The sequence below is a fragment of the Malaclemys terrapin genome, chromosome 6 (genome assembly GCF_027887155.1).
Source record: "Malaclemys terrapin pileata isolate rMalTer1 chromosome 6, rMalTer1.hap1, whole genome shotgun sequence".
Classification (NCBI taxonomy): domain Eukaryota; kingdom Metazoa; phylum Chordata; order Testudines; family Emydidae; genus Malaclemys; species Malaclemys terrapin.
The window spans coordinates 11988962-12005029 of record NC_071510.1 but is presented as its reverse complement, the minus strand read 5'-3'; the positions used below and the strand labels follow the sequence as shown (position 1 = coordinate 12005029).

General features: G+C 46.8%; 1 protein-coding gene across 2 annotated transcripts in view; it reads right to left on the bottom strand.

Annotated features, from left to right (window-relative positions):
- The window catches only part of SHB (SH2 domain containing adaptor protein B), a 162347-nt gene that overhangs the window by 46202 nt on the left and 100077 nt on the right, over positions 1-16068 (bottom strand). For both annotated transcript variants that reach the window (XM_054032522.1, XM_054032521.1), the window contains exon 3: positions 12902-13117. In XM_054032522.1, coding sequence (XP_053888497.1) covers positions 12902-13117 — 216 coding nt within the window. The remainder of the gene's footprint in view (positions 1-12901; positions 13118-16068) is intronic.

The window sequence follows — 16068 nt, the reverse complement described above, 5'->3', positions numbered from 1 at the left end:
AATTGACAGGACAGGAATCAGCATGACCCGGCACAGCCAGAATTCAGCTTACTAGGATACATAGCATGTCAGACGTATATTTGGTACGAATCACAATTGCTGATCTGATCCAAACCATTTACATATTACACGCTCAGGGGCGCTAGCCAAAGTGTCCTAGGCGTTATGCAAATCTCAAAAGATTGCACTTAACGAAACACAATGAACGTGGGGAAAGGGAACAATTTTTTTTTTTAAACTTAATTTGCAATTTTAAAAGGTTTATCTTATCAGTTGTAAGATCAATTCTCAAGTGCCCCTCTACCTCGGCATTATAAATTAGGGGCAGAAATGGGTCAAACATATTCATACATAACCTATTTCCTTCTCGCACTGGCAAATTTAGCGTAGTTACTGCAGAATGAGTTACTCTCCAAAAGAAGATGAAATAGCATGTGCCACAGAGAGCCAACACATAATCCGTTATTATTTCCACTAGGAAAGAAACAAACACACTAAGCTGCTGTAAAATGGACATCATCTCTCTACTGGGACTCTGTGAATGAGAATGAACAAGTTTTATGCCTCCAGCCGACGAGAAATATCCTTAAAATAAATATTTTATTAATCCTAGCCAAAAACAGAGACAACCTACCACTAAACAGTAATATTGTAATAGCAATGCGGTATTTAAAATCAGTGTCTATATACATTCCCTGTGCAAAAATCTCCTGTTTAAATTCCAGAGGTACTTGCATATTCTGTTTCTGGCTGGTGGCCTTAGGCATCTGATTCGGGCACCTGGCCAATGTGTGTCTGTGTGTGGGGGGGCAGTACAAGCTTCCCAGCTACAGTTTGGTTGAAAGTCTGAATTTCTGTTCTGCAGGAAATTCGGAGGGGGGTGGGAGGGAGAGCCTTCCATTTTGGAACAAAAAGTCGAAATTTCAAAAAGGTTGCCACAGAAGGGAAGTCTGAAAAAAGTAAGTTCCTGGAGACAACTGCAGAATTCCTGGGGTATGACAGCACTTGGCAGTGTTCTAGCAATCCAGCCAGTCCTGCGGTGCTATACAGGTGAGGGTACGCGGCGAGAACATGGAAGTAACGGCTCAGGCCAAAGGTAACCGTTTCGAGAATGAGATAATTGGTATTAATAGGAATGGATGCGTTATTCCAGTTCTAGGAGATGGGATATCTCCATTAATACGCAAGAATATTCTAACCTACAGAGTAAGTGTAACCCTACGATTTATCTGGATGAGGAAAAAAGATTTGTGCATTGAAGTTTGGGCACTGATATGAATACTCAGTATAATGCCATGACCCTATTAAAGGGCAAATCACCGTGTGGAGAGGATTCTTTTTCCTTTTCTTTACCCTTAAGGCCTCTCTTGTTTTGGCTATCAGCTCAGCTTTTGCAATACAGTTTAACAACTAAACACCCGATCCTGATCTCCAGCATCTCAGGAGTGGAGGAACCTGGACCAATGCACTCATTGGGCTGGTACTTTGTCTCCCATGACCAGGCCCCAAGGAAGGGTGTGAGTATACTAGTTTAAGTGGCTTTGTAAAGGGATGATCATAGAATATCAGGGTTGGAAGGGACCTCAGGAGGTCATCTAGTCCAACCCCCTGCTCAAAGCAGGACCAATCCCCAGACAGATTTTTACCCCAGTTCCCTAAATGGTCCCCTCAAGGATTGAACTCACAACCCTGAGTTTAGCAGGCCAATGCTCAAACCACTGAGCTATTCCACCAACCCACCCACAAGGGTCTATAGTACTGTACTACTTCTTTGTGGCTCCATGGTTTGGGGTGTTAACTCTTTCCTTTATTTTCATAAAAATCTCTAAAGCCTGGCTTTATCCTCAGTGTGAATGTCCTTGCCATACACCCCGAGGGTCCAGACAAATGATTGAACGCTTTACATTCTCTCATTCTGTAGCCTGTTTTGGGACAAGAACCTAAGTATCTTCTGGTCAGAACACTGGCGAGCCTATAATAAATCAGCCCTATAAAAATCAGGTTAATGATGGCTTGCTAGGCTTCTCGGCTCCTTGCTTTCTGCTAAGGCTGATGGGGCGCAGAACCGGTGACTGAGCCAGGAGCCTCGGAGCTTGGACTCAAGTTCATTTTAAATGTTAGAAGTGAAACATTTTGATCATTTCAAAATATTTCCTCCCTCGTCTCTGCTGGGGTAGGGATCAAGAGAGGACGCTGGGTGGTTTTGCTTCCTAGTAGCTCTTTCTCCCCTCTCCTTCACCAATAGAAGGGAGAGGACAGAGGTCAGTTTAAAGTGAGCTGCCTGGGAAGACAAGTTGAGCTTGAAACCTTTTTGCAGTTTTACGGAGTATCGGGCTAGTAAACCAAACATTTCCTGTAACACACACCTGGCTCCGTTTTCAAATTTCAAAATGTTGACGACGTTTTGAACGTTTCAGCCCGTCCTGCTGCTGACACTTTTACGATGAGAAAACTCACCTGAGCGTTCTTTGTGCTGCATAGAGCAGCAATAAAAGGGCAGAAAGATTTTTAAAAAATAATTTGCAAGTCACTGTTCCAGGCTAGTTGCACCGGTCGCCTCTCTGGTTTGTCTGAGCACACCCTCAGGTATTGGGGTTCACGCTTTCCCCTCTCCTGTAGATGGGGACGGGGGGAGGGTTGCAATTCTCCACTCTGGTCGAGGCTACAGGGCCCTGCAGATCAACTATGCTTATCCGGCAGGTCCAACTGGCTTCTGAACCTATGGTCCTTCCCTGTGGGAGGGAGTCTGTGACCAGCTGTGAATAGAGTGACCAGCCAGCTGCCTTAAACCAACATATTGCTTATTCAGCAGTAGAAGCAAAGCATTAGAGGGAAGGATTTTAAACCACATGCAACCTGCATGTGTGTCCATCTGACCAGGCCCTGATGGTAGCCTACACAGGCTTAGCTTCCCTCAGACACCCCAGCAGCAGCCTGCTTTCCCTGAACAGCTACCTAATGGCCTTTGGGAGGGCGGGAGAGAGAGATCCTCACAGCCTAGATCGAGTTCCTTTGTTCTGCTCAGGTCCCAGGCGTTGGGCCCTGATTGTTCAAACCAGCTCCCCGGACTCAGCAGCAGGTCCAGCCAGACTCCTCAGAGGCAATGGCCTCTCGGGCGTTTGCTGTGGGGTGGTTCATTCGGAGTCACTGTTTCCTTTCTGCTTGCTTTTCCTGACAGCCCCCTATTAAACTAACCCAATCCGTTCAGACTGACAACATCCACTAACCCGGGCGACACACAGGAGTAATACATTCTTACGCAGCAGCTCCATCTCCATCATTATCCCCTGAGCATTCTAACCACACCCTGCCCAGGCTGGCTCTCTAAGGACTCGATGGGACATTGACTCAGAACGGCCACACTGGGTCAGACCAAAGGTCCATCTACCCAGTATCTTGTCTGTCGACAGTGGCCAATGCCAGGTGCCCCAGAGGGAATGAACGGAACAGGCAATAATTGAGTGATCCGTCCCCTGTCATAGAATATCAGGGTTGGAAGGGACCTCAGGAGGTCATCTAGTCCAACCCCCTGCTCAAAGCAGGACAAATCCCCAGTTTTTTTTACCCCAGTTCCCTAAATGGCCCCCTCAAGGATTGAACTCTCAACCCTGGGTTTAGCAGGCCAATGCTCAAACCCCTGAGCTATCCCTCCCCTCTGTTGCCCAGTCCTAGCATCTGGCAGTGACAGGCTAGAGACACCCAGAACATGGGGTTGCATCCCTGCCCATCCTGGCTACTAGCCATTGATGGACCTATTCTCTGTGACAGAAGCACCTGCTCTTGGAAGATTCCATGAGGCAACCTTGGGGGCTGTGCTATGGGGCACACTGGCCCTCAGCCGGAGTTGGAAGGGCTGGCAAATCTCTGGCTATAGGAAGAGATTTCTGACAGTTGTAGATTGTGTCTTCTCCCATCAGTGAATCTAGAGAGTAGACTCTGCCTATATCATTTCAGGCGTAAATCTATCTGCAGTAGAGGATCAAATGTTTTCTTGAGCAGTAATTGAGTGGGTGATAATTCTCTGCATTTCTTGCGGTTCTTGTTTTGTTTTCCAAATCTCAATTACTCCACAGATCAAAACCATCTACCAGGAAGGCCCAGCATTTACCGAGTTCACACCACTGGAGCATTTGCAGCTTGGTTTTGGAGGATTAGTCAAAATCGGGAGGCCTAGAAATGAGGATCCTGCAAAACCTGCCTGGACTCCAATGGCAGTTGTGCGACAACAGCTGGATCAGGCCCAAAGCCTGCACTTTGAGTACTCATCAGTGCCAGGGCCGCCCAGAGGATTCAGGGGGCCTGGGGCAAAGTAATTTTGGGGGCCCCTTCCATAAAAAAAAAAAGTTGCAATACTATAGAATACTATAGTCTCATGGGGGCCCCTGCAGGGCCCGGGGCAAATTGCCCCACTTGCCCCCACCCCACCTCCCACCCCCGGGCAGCCCTGATCAGTGCAAGGCTCTATTTACCTCTTATGAAACTAGCCACTCTTAACATGAAACAAAATCCCACGTACCATTCAACAACTGGGCAGGCTTCGGTAATTCAGAAAGTGCTCTAGTTCAAACAGGAATTCATTCGGGCGAGTCCTATCGCCTGCGTTGTGCAGGAGGGCAGACTATTCGTATTATTGATATGACCATAGAGCCTTGAAGCCCCAAACATGGACCAGGACTCGACAGTGCTGGGTGCTGTACTAGTGCAGAACAAAAGGATGGGCCCCAGCCCCCAAGAGCGACAGTCTAAGCAGATGATTACAATGCCCCTTCTGGGCTTACCTCTGTGAATGAGTGCTTGAAGGAAATTTTCTATCCCAATGTAGTGAACAGAACAGTCACCCTATTGGACAACCCTACAGAGTTACAGTTGAGAGCTCCTGTTTATAGTTCACCTATATAAATATTTATTCTTCACAGAAATTAAACGTGGTACAATATCATGAAACCGTGTTAGCTTCAAGCTGTTGTCTACGCTCAATGACAATACTGACACATTCACTTGCAACAAATAATCATAACCCTATATTTTAAAGACAGCAAGTGCCAGTGACTGACAAGTATAATTACAGAAATCTCATTCACCTAAATCAAAGGACTCCCATTCAGAACACTATAATTCAGAAGTAAAAGTGCTGATAGGAACCAACAAAAGATTCAAATGTATCGTAATACATTTTAATTAAATTTCTTTTTGTAGGATGTAATTTTAAACTGGCAATATTTTTAATTTAGTGGATCTTCATAAAAGATAACTGTTGTAATCCCTTAAAAGAATATTTACATTTAGACAAATCATAAAACCAAACAGTAATGACGGAATTAATTACAGCCACATGCAGCAAATTAAAAATTAATCTTAATCTAACACATTCCAGAACAAAGAAATAATTGGTGCAAAACAAAAGCTGTGGTTTTTTAAAATAAAATTAATTCAACATTAAAACAGTAAATACAGTATCAGAGAGCACCAAAGAGTGCATTAAAAGCTTCATTATTACTCAAGAACCAGACTCCCCATGAGTTGTGTAAGGGACCTGAGGGGAAAGAGGTAATATGTTAAGGAGACCAACTATTTATTGTTTTGATCAAATATAAGTTATTGATCTTATACTATATGCATAGAATATAAAGAGCATTGTCTAGTTTGACACACACGTGCACAAACACACGTAAACTCAAGAATATTTTTGAATAAAGCCAGGGATATTGTATTTTCTATGTATTTTGTACTCCTAGTTCAAAAAGGTTTCAGTTTGTCCAAGTGTACTCAGGTGTGATCTCACTTTACATGGAAGTGGTGCGGTACTGTACACTCACACAGTAAGTATTTGATTTGCATTCTCAGCGTTGGACAAACAATGAAGTCTCTGTTTTAACATTTCACATACGGCCTCAAAGAAAAACAGTGTTTGGGCAGCACACAAACAACACCTTTGTGTGGGAAGCTCACAATAACTGATATTATTCTTTATGGTTGGAAAAGGACCAAACTACTATGTGAGGAATGACAAGAACTTAACGTAAAATGAGAACCATGTGCACTACGTTGCACAAGTATTATAGAAAAGTGATACATGTCCCAAAAGAATCCCGTCTTTAAATGTTGGTTATGTAACTGCATCTGTCATTTACTTGACACTTCCACCACGTTTTACACACAAGCATAGCATTTCCTTTCTTTAGAAAGGACTTTAGCACAGACAGCACACCACACAGTCAGAGGAGCATGTCCAGCCCTGCCTATGGCTTGGGTAAGGCAGAAGGTCAGAGTGGAGGATTCCATTTGGCCTTAAAAATTTATGTCCATGGGATTTTGCTACTCAGCTTTCACCTCTGCTAAGCGCCTGCGTTGCCCTGCAGAATTTCATCCGAAGTCTCCTAGCTAAATGAACGCCGACGCACGGAAACGTGTCACCCTGGTGATCCTCGCTCAGCCGACTCCTCTCTACTCCAGTCCTCGCTCACCCCTGGATTAACGGCCACTGGTGTAACCCAGGGCACGGGGCTCCAGCGGGTCAAGTCTGCCAAGAGAGGGGCTGCTGCAGCTCCAAGCACCTGGAGCACTTTCTCCACCAGAGGCCCACAGCAGGCCAGCACGGACCCAAGTGCAGGCCTGGCTGGGCAATATGCTGAGGCCTGGCCCTCCAGGAGCAGTGAGGAGAGACTCCAAATGAGAATTAGGGGTCCGGCTGGGTGGAGAGGGCGGTTCTAAGGGTGGGGTCTGTGGTGCGAACGCCACCCGCCTTTTGCACCAGCAGGGTGGATCAAGCCCCACGGGTGCTGACCGGTTTGGGTGAACTGATGCACAAGCTCAGTGGGGCAATATTGCTCCAACTCCCTGCCACTCCCGCACTGAGGGGGTATGTCTGGGTAACTGCTTGGAACTAACTGAGGCCTTGTCCACACTTATATTTTATAGCGCTCTAACTTGCTGGCTCGGGAGGGGGTGTGTGTGAAAAATCACCCCCCGGAGCTCGGCAAGTTTGAGCGCTTTAAAACGCTAGAGTTGGCAGGCTCCGAGCGCTGGGAGCCCTTGAAGCTATTCTCCTCGTGGAAGTGGATTCCTAGGAGCCCTGGGAGAGCTCGCTCCCTGCGCTCGTGTGTGACCACACTCACACTTCAAAGCGCTGCCGTGGGAGCGCTCCCGCGGCAGCGCTTTGAAGTGTCTAGACGTAGCCTTACTGCTCACAATGTGCACAGGAGGAACAGCAGAACAATGAGTCTCTAGAGCATCAGGAAGTTGCACGACAACTCACTGATTTGCTGTCTCCTTTTTCCTAGTTAATCTTTAACACCTTGTCGTGAGTAATGCAGCACCTACTCTGCCTGTTATGGAAACGTGCCCACCGCTCACCTATAGTGCAATAAACCAATACACCTGCCATTCAATAACGCATGGCAGAAAGTCCGGATCCCAGCAAGGACCCTGAAGCCGGCCACTCTGTTGGCATCACAAAATCCTGCATATGTTTTATCAGGCCAAGTGGAAACAACCCTTCTGATCCTCTAGCATGAACAACAGCCTGCTTAAAACATAAGCAAAGGAAAACCAGAACCTAGGTCCCGCCTAACTGAAGTCCTGCTGACGCAGACACTGTAAATTACAACCATTTGGTAGAGTCTACATAAGCCTGTTTGTTGCGTTTGATATTTTCATCCAGATATTATCTTAGAACGAGACTGTAAGCTCCCATCTTTGTGTTCTTTGTTCGTACAGCGCCTGGCAGAAATGGGTCCATTACCGGGGCCCCTAGGTGCTACTGCAATACCAACAACAAACAACCATGTAGAGTTCAATGAAACCAGGGCCTAAGCCACAACCCACTGAAGTCAATGGAAAGACTCCTAGAGATTTCAAAAGGGCTTTGGATCAGGCCCTAAATAAAAAGCTTGCCCTAGTCCAGGACATTCCTTAAAGTGGAACAATGAAGAAGCCACTACAAACAACCAAGCAATCCATGGCTACTTATTTATTTGCTCTCAATGACTCTGATCTAAATTAGTCTATTGACAAGTTACAAAATTCCCAACCCCACCCCAGCAACACACAATCTGGCCTGTAAAAATCAGGAGCGGCTTATGCCTCTTATCTCACCCTTGGGATAGAGCCTGCCATCCAAATTGTTCTGACAGTTCTATTACTAGCATACGCACCAGAACACAACCCGGCTTGCTCTCCAACAGCCATGCTAATGAGGGGGGAACAGTAGTTCCTCTCCTCCCCACTCAGTGCAACAGAAGAACTAACGCATTGTAGGAGCGGCTTGATTTTTCAAAGCCATCTTTATGTTTGTGTGGGTGTGATCGAGACAGACGGATGCACACACATTTCCGAGGGTGTACACTACAACTGAGGGTGTACATTACAGCCAGTCATTAGGCTTGAAAAAAACGTATCAAATAGAAAAAACAACAAAACACAGAAAGGCGGCAAAGAGGCAGAAGGGTGGTGTCTGCTCACCTAACCTGGCACGGACAATCCTAGACAGCCAAACGGCACTATGCTATGGCGCACGACAGCTCATGCCATGTGCTTCTCCACGACGTCTGACGTACCCTTCCACCATCCTGCTACACACGGAAGAGGGGCAGTAATGATCTTTTTAGGGAAAGGTACGGTACTGAAGTAACAGCCCCTGGAGGCTGAATGTCTATTAAGCCACAGAAAAACTTCCCCAAGATTGAGACACTTGGTGGAGATGATGTGGGAGATTATGAACTGCTTCTTTAAAATTAATCTAGCCCTTACGCGTGCCCAACTGAATGGTCTTCCTCCACTTGCAGAGCAGAGGATGGCTCTCTCGGGTCGAACTGCATTCCACGCCCTGGCAGGCTCTGCAATGTGACTAGCAAGCACATTGCAGAACCCACCTGGTGATGCAAGTCTGGACAGACCGTGCCGTTCATTACCTCGACTGGAGTGCGAGTTTTACAGTCCAGTAGGAACGGACGTGGAAATGGCTAACATGCAAGACCCCTGCTGACTGGAGCCAAGGTGGCCCGTAAGGCTGATTAAACGCACAACATCCTCCTGTTCCTATTGAGATACCATCTCATTTCACTTCACAAGCAGCGCAGGCTGCAGCTCTGTGAAATCAGACCCTTCGGATCTGCTCTCGGTTGTTGATACTCACCAAAAGCCAAATGCTGCTAATCTTTTATGGTATCCTGGGAATTTAAACGAGTGAATGCACTCGCCTAGCCAGCCCGGGAATTACACTGATGGTCAAGGTTACCGGAGAGACTATTCACAAACCCAACACCCTCCTGCCCGAACAACATGCCAAAAGAAAAGGAGCGAGTCAGCATACCAAGCGTACCGCTGAGAGCCTCACAACGTGATAGAAATAGCAGATTGCGGGGAATGCCAATTATAGGTTTAGATCCTGAAAGCACCTATTGCCACGTACTGTGCAACTGAAGCTTCAACTGATCAGAAGCATTAACCTCCAGAGCGCTGGCAGAATATTGCCCTGAATTTGGAAAGCTACAATCGATGTATTCTTACTACGCAGTTCGTATAAAGCCAGGATTCCCTTCCAAAGACCAGGTTTATTTTGGAGCCTTAGTACAGTGTTACTCCAGCAACGCATCTGATTAACAAGGATGAACTCCCATTGTTCAGTCCTTCGAAAGCTTTCCCAAAGTAGAACTCTTTGGTCTTCTCTCTCTCGGGATTGTTCCCAGCTCAGAGGGGATTTTTGTTTTGGGAAGCTGAATCAAGTTTTCCTTGGTCACTGGTGTGTTATTCAAACGTGAAATAAAAATGGAGACGCTTGCACCCTGGTAACACCAATGCTTGAGCACGTGATTTTGCATTCACACGTGTGCAACAGTTTCACACAAGAGGGAAGCTGAATGCAAACTTACTTGTATGTTTAAGTGTTAACAGAGCCAGAGAGCAAGTCATCATTTCCGCACTAACGTTTACATTTTTCAGCTCCTAGACCTGCTCTAGGAAGAGAGCGCACAGAGCCGAAGCGCAATCCCAGAGTGACTATCATACCCGATACAGATAAAAACTACACTTTAAAGAGCTGACACGCAGCGTACGCTAGTCAATCGTGGTCTCCGGTTTGGCAGAGCTGCTGTCACTCCTACACTCCTGCCATTGCCGTGCCTAGCGCAATCTGACCTGCGAGTACATAACTCACATAACTACTCTTACAAAAACTGACCTGCCGGGCAGTCTCTAGGGCCCCCGACAGGCTCTTTCCAGGCACGTATAAAGGGGATTCCAAGTGACCATCCAAAAACACTTCTTTGAACTTCAGGCTTGTCCTGGTTTAAAACCCCAGTGGGGGCCAGCAGTGTCTTTGACAGGTTGGACAATATTGGGCTGGGAAATAACAAGGTGACAGTCCTTTGCCGGTGAAGATAAGCAGCTCCTGTGTTAGCTCAGTGAGCGCACTGCCCGTCTCCTTCATTCACTGCCTACTTCGTGATGGCCTGAAAAGAAGAGAGTCATCAGGAGCTCTCCCCCAACCCCGAGGGCTGACCAGAAGCTACACAGTGGTGATGCACTGAATCCTATGGAAGGATTCAAAGACCCTGGCTGTGGGGGACACCTCCACAGATAAACAGATACGCCAGATGCCAATATTTCAAATGCTCCATAGGGCGAAGCACCAAGTCTCTTGGTGCATTTTCGGTTCCATTTTAGAAAACCTTTGGGACAGGTCACGACCACGGGGCTAAGTGAGAAAATTCACCTCTAGAAAGGACGAGAGGACGGAGACGCATGTGCGCGTACTAGGGTTTGATCTGCTAACCAGTCTTTCCAAATGGCTGATGCAAGGATCACGTGACTAAGGTGGCGAATTGTACACAGTCACACAAAGAGGGAACAAATGCTCCTCACGCCTCCTTTGCTTTAAAAATTCCTATTTGTTTATGTATAAGATGTGCGAGAAGTGGTTCTCACTTTTCATACATTAAAGCAACTACACCTCTACCCCGATATAACACTGTCCTTGGGAGCCAAAAGAATCTTACCACGTTATTGGTGAAACCACATTATATAGAACTTGCTTTGATCCGCCGGAGCGCACAGCCCCGCCCCCCCACCCGGAGCGCTGCTTTACCGCGTTGTATCCGAATTCGTGTTATATCAGGTCGTGTTATATCGGGGTAGAGGCGTATTAACAAATTTAGCTCAATATCATCTCCTCCCGCTCCATATTCTGCTGTCAGCTTGGTCAAATAGCAGAACAATCGTTTTCTCACTGCATATTTCAACTCCTACCCTAAGCTAGAATATTGTTGCCGTTCTGCTGAGCAGAGATTGGTGCTTTGCGGGGGCGTTTCCCATTGGAGGAAAAGTCACTGATGGGGAAGAGGTTTTTTTTCACCCCGCTTCTCCAAGAGAGGTGGTCACAAACAGTGAGCAGGCAAGCCCCCTTCTCAGAAATCTCAGCCACAGCGCCGATGGCAAGTCCTCGGGGAGCCGCTGTGCCTCAGGAATGGGCACTAATTAGCGGGATTAAAGCAAAGAGCAGAAATTCTTCATGTTTGCAACAGTTCTCCCCAAAAGAAACAGCATCACAAAACACAGAGCGTTTATTCAAAGACTGGACCCTGCCTGCATGAAGAAAACACATGAATGACTAAGTAACAGAGTCACCTGATAATTCCCACCACAGTATGTACAGCCATGAAAAAAAAATCACTAACTTGTCAGCCCCCCAATTCCTAGTCCAGCTCCACTGTGTCCATTTAATCTCAACAGAAAACAAAGGATTTCTGTGGCTATATATTATTCTAGGGAATTAGCAATGCTATCGCCGGTATTGCGGTACTCAAACAGGTGCTGGAAACTCACCTTACTCCAGAACAGTCAGAGCTTCCTTAAATGAGTCAGATCTTCAAGCGTTAATTGCTCCCTGACTCAGAACCCTCCACCACCTTTCCTTTTGGATGTGGAGGCTCAAGAGACCTCAGCATAGTGGATTAAAACATCATTCCGGCCCACCCCACACCCTGCGAGCGGTGGGACGGAGGCAGTTTGCCTGTCTGAAGCAGAATATCACCACTGGCTCCAGGTGGACATCAAGCCTGGAGATGGACATACAGAAGTGACTGTCTGGATACAAGTATCAGAGGGGTAGCCGTGTTAGTCTGAATCTGTAAAAAGCAACAGAGGGTCCTGTGGCACCTTTGAGACTAACAGAAGTACTGGGAGCATAAGCTTTCGTGGCTAAGAACCTCACTTCTTCAGATGCAAGAGTGAATCTGAACTTGCATCTGAAGAAGTGAGGTTCTTACCCACGAAAGCTTATGCTCCCAGTACTTCTGTTAGTCTCAAAGGTGCCACAGAACCCTCTGTTGCTTGTCTGGATACAACGTTTTTGCGAATGGTGAGTTTTGAGGTGGGCTAATGTAATAGTGCAAGGAGGTGAATTTAAGACCAAGCTATGCAAGTTACTCAGGTGCACATCAACCGGCTTGACTCAAATTAACACATTTATTCACTGTAACAACTACTGAAAAGTTGTTTTAACACAAAGTATTAGAGAAGGTGTGAGCTTTTCCGCTTGCCATGCACATCTAAGTCGCTAGCTTTATGGAGCCATCTGAGGTGTATCTTAAGGAACAATACTTCTCAGCAGCTCCACAGTGCTGCAGTAAGTGCAATGGGTTATTCACCTCGACCATCTGAGATGATTCGTATACCAGAGACTGGACCCACCGTGGAGTTTCTTTGCCAGATCTACGCTGGAATGCTGACAAGTGTCTATTGTTTCTTATACTGATGGAAGGAAAAAACTCTCAAAATGACAACCTTTTCTTTAAAGAGCCCTTAAAAATGGACAAAATTCAGGGCACTGAGCCCTCCTCACTCTGGGCATGAGTGCTGCACATGCAGGACACACAACGGTGTGGACCAGATCCAGGATTCCTACCTGCCAAGGCTGGGATTGTGACTTTGTTCCACTCCCAGGGCTGATCGTATTCATCTGCAGGCCTGTCGTCATCCTGTGGCAGCTTGCTCTCTCGCAAGCGCTGGCCCACCAAGCTGTCAGTGTCTGACTCCACACCATTGCCTTCTGGTTCATAGGGCGTGTCATAGAGCTGAATGCCTTTCTGCTGGGACTTCACGCTTTCTTGCCTTTGAAATTCTGTAGCAAAGAGAGAAAATAATTGTGTTAGGCTGACCACTGACGAGACCTATATATTGAACAATTGTATAGCATTAAACACCGGTGAAAACGTTGCTGCAGACAGCAAGCTGTTTAAAGGCTTCCCAATTTATTTCTCTATTAGGTAACTGACATGAAACAGACCCAGGTCTCGGTCATCAATATTTTGCATGAAGTAAAGACAGCCCACAGCATGAATGATTTCTCCTACTGCCCAGCTGATAATAAAAATACTGGAGGGGAGATAAAGTGCCGACTAGATCACAGGAACTATGCAGCACTTTGATGAGCAGCACTTCAAATGGGTCTGGTTGTATCAGAGTTCACCATTATTCCCAATGTCATTTTGATACACGGCAGCACCCATACGCTGTCACAGAAAGAGGTCTTCATGATCACAGAAAGATGTAAAGAGAGGCATTTAGGTAGCTATGTCGGATGGATGCCAATGTGTCTGTTTTATTCGTTGGATCACTACAAAAAATATAAAAATAAAAATACCAACACTACACAGAACAATAGTAATGCTGATATAAATAATGGGTCTGGGTCTCTACTGGGCTAGTCCAGTTTCAGCAGGGTATAATCCAGGAGTTAACACCTCTGGAAATTTCCACTACATGCATCCGATGAAGTGGGTATTCACCCACGAAAGCTTATGCTCCAATACTTCTGTTAGTCTATAAGGTGCCACAGGACTCTTTACCACCCCTAATGTTATAACACCTCGCTTTCACACAGCGCTTTCCTTCAGGAGCTCTCCAAGCACTCTACAAAGGAGGTCACGTATCATTAAGTCCATTTTACAGCTGGGGAAATGGAGGCACAGGGAAGGACAGTGTCTTGTCCCAGGTCCCCCAACAGCAGCGGAGCCAGGGCCAGAACCCAGTCCAGTTTCTATCCATTGGGCCACACTGCCAAGATACAGTCTACAAGTTACATGCATTAGTACTAAGCAGCAGCATTACGATAGTATTTCTTTAACCTAGGAAACATCAATTGAAGTACTCAAATAAACAAAGCCCATCCCTGCCTATAACACTGCAGAACATTCCCAGACCAAACTGATGGTGGACGTTTTCCATCAGGGCCACCATTATACTCAAGAGATGAAATCTGGGACAGACCAGGATGGCTACACTATTTCCTTCCTAGGAGGATAGAGCAGATCAATCCCATGCAGACCCATGCAGCAGTCATTCAAAGGGAGAGCTTTTAAGGCTCAAATGGGAATTTGGCACCTTGTTCCCCTGGAAAGCCAATGAGAGTTGGACACGTGACACCCATTTCTGCCTGTCAAAGTCTCCCCTGAAGTCCTTCTGAGAAATTAATTTTAGAGGGAAAAAACCTCTCCAGGGAAGTCTGACTAGGGCAACCAGTACTGTCAATTACAGCGCATGTCTTACAGGAACCGCTGGCCAGGCTTCTTGCAAAGGGCACCCCCGGGCCACCTGAGCATTTGCAGTGTGGGCAGTGGGAGTACGCAGTGTGCCACAGCTCTTCCTAATTTAAAAGAACTGACAGTCTTTAAATTAGTCTCTTCCTGTAGCACATGGACAACGACAGTCAGCTCTACTGCAGTGAAACGAAAGGGCACATTGGGGAAGAGTTTTTGGAAATGAAAAGACTCATCTCACACCGAAAGCCTCTCCCGTACGAAGACGGTTTGCGGGGGAAGTATTCTGATCTGTGCATTTTACTGCACACACTCTTTAAAATGTCCATATTGCCACCAACACATCCTGCTCCCAGCTTGCCAAGGGTCTGCTCTAAAGCTATGTGTACTGCATGGAGAGCAGTGTCCTGGACAGAGGCAAGAATGAGTCTCCTCTGCCCTGCCTGGGATTCAAGAGTTTAACTGCAGCTGTGGGCCCCATCTCTGTTGGACCAGATGTAAGCGGAAAAGGGAAAGGTCAAAAGGGAAAGGAGGCCCCAAGAAGCCGCCTGCAAGCTCTGCAGAGCCAGCTCCCGTGCAGCAGCAGTAGCCATCATGTTCAAAGCCTGACATTCACTTTCCTACTAGGCCAAATAGATCTCAAGTACTTGGTAAAGACCACAATACCCTGGGCAGGAATCACAAATAGCAAACACTGCAACAAACCGAAGAGCCCTGTAGAGTTACTCATTTGGAAAAGGTTAACCTGGCCCCACCAAGAAGAGAGTAATTAACCGCTGGAACAATTTACCCACAGTGATGGTGGATTCTCCATGACCGGCAAGTTGTAAATCAAGATGGGATGTTTTTCGAGAAGATCTGCTCTGGGAACGATTGTGGGGCAGGTCTCTGGCCCGTGTTATACAGGAGGCCAGACTAACTCAGGGGTTCTCAACCTTTTTCTTTGAGCCCCCGCCCCCCACCCTCCCCCCCACACACACACATGCTATGAAAACGCTGTGCCACAACAACTAGTTTTCCACATATAAAAGCCAGGATCGGCATTAGGGGGGTAGAAAGCAGGGCAACTGCCTGGGGCCCCATGCCACGGGGCCCCCACAAAGCTAAGTTGCTCTGGTTTCGACTTCAGTCCCAGGTGGCAGGGCTCGGGGCCTCGGGCTTCAGCCGCACACAGCAGGGCTTCAGCTTTCTGCCCTGGGCCCCAGCGGGTCCAACACTGGCCCTGCTTGGCGGATCCCCTGAAACCTGCTCGTGGCCCCCCAGGGGCCCGGACCCTGGTTGAGAACCACTGGACTACTGATCTCAATGGTGCCTTCTGGCCTTGGAACCCAGGGACACGTAAACCACTATCATGCACCCACATTAATCAATCAGGCATTGCAGAATTCCATTTTATTTATTATCTGTAAAAAATTATTTTACATGGATGTTTATTTCAAAACATTTTTCTCAGTTGCAGAACATTATGGGGACAGGGCCTGTCAGACAATTATTTAATGACGGGGGATGCGGAGATTCAAAAAGTTAAAGCTTT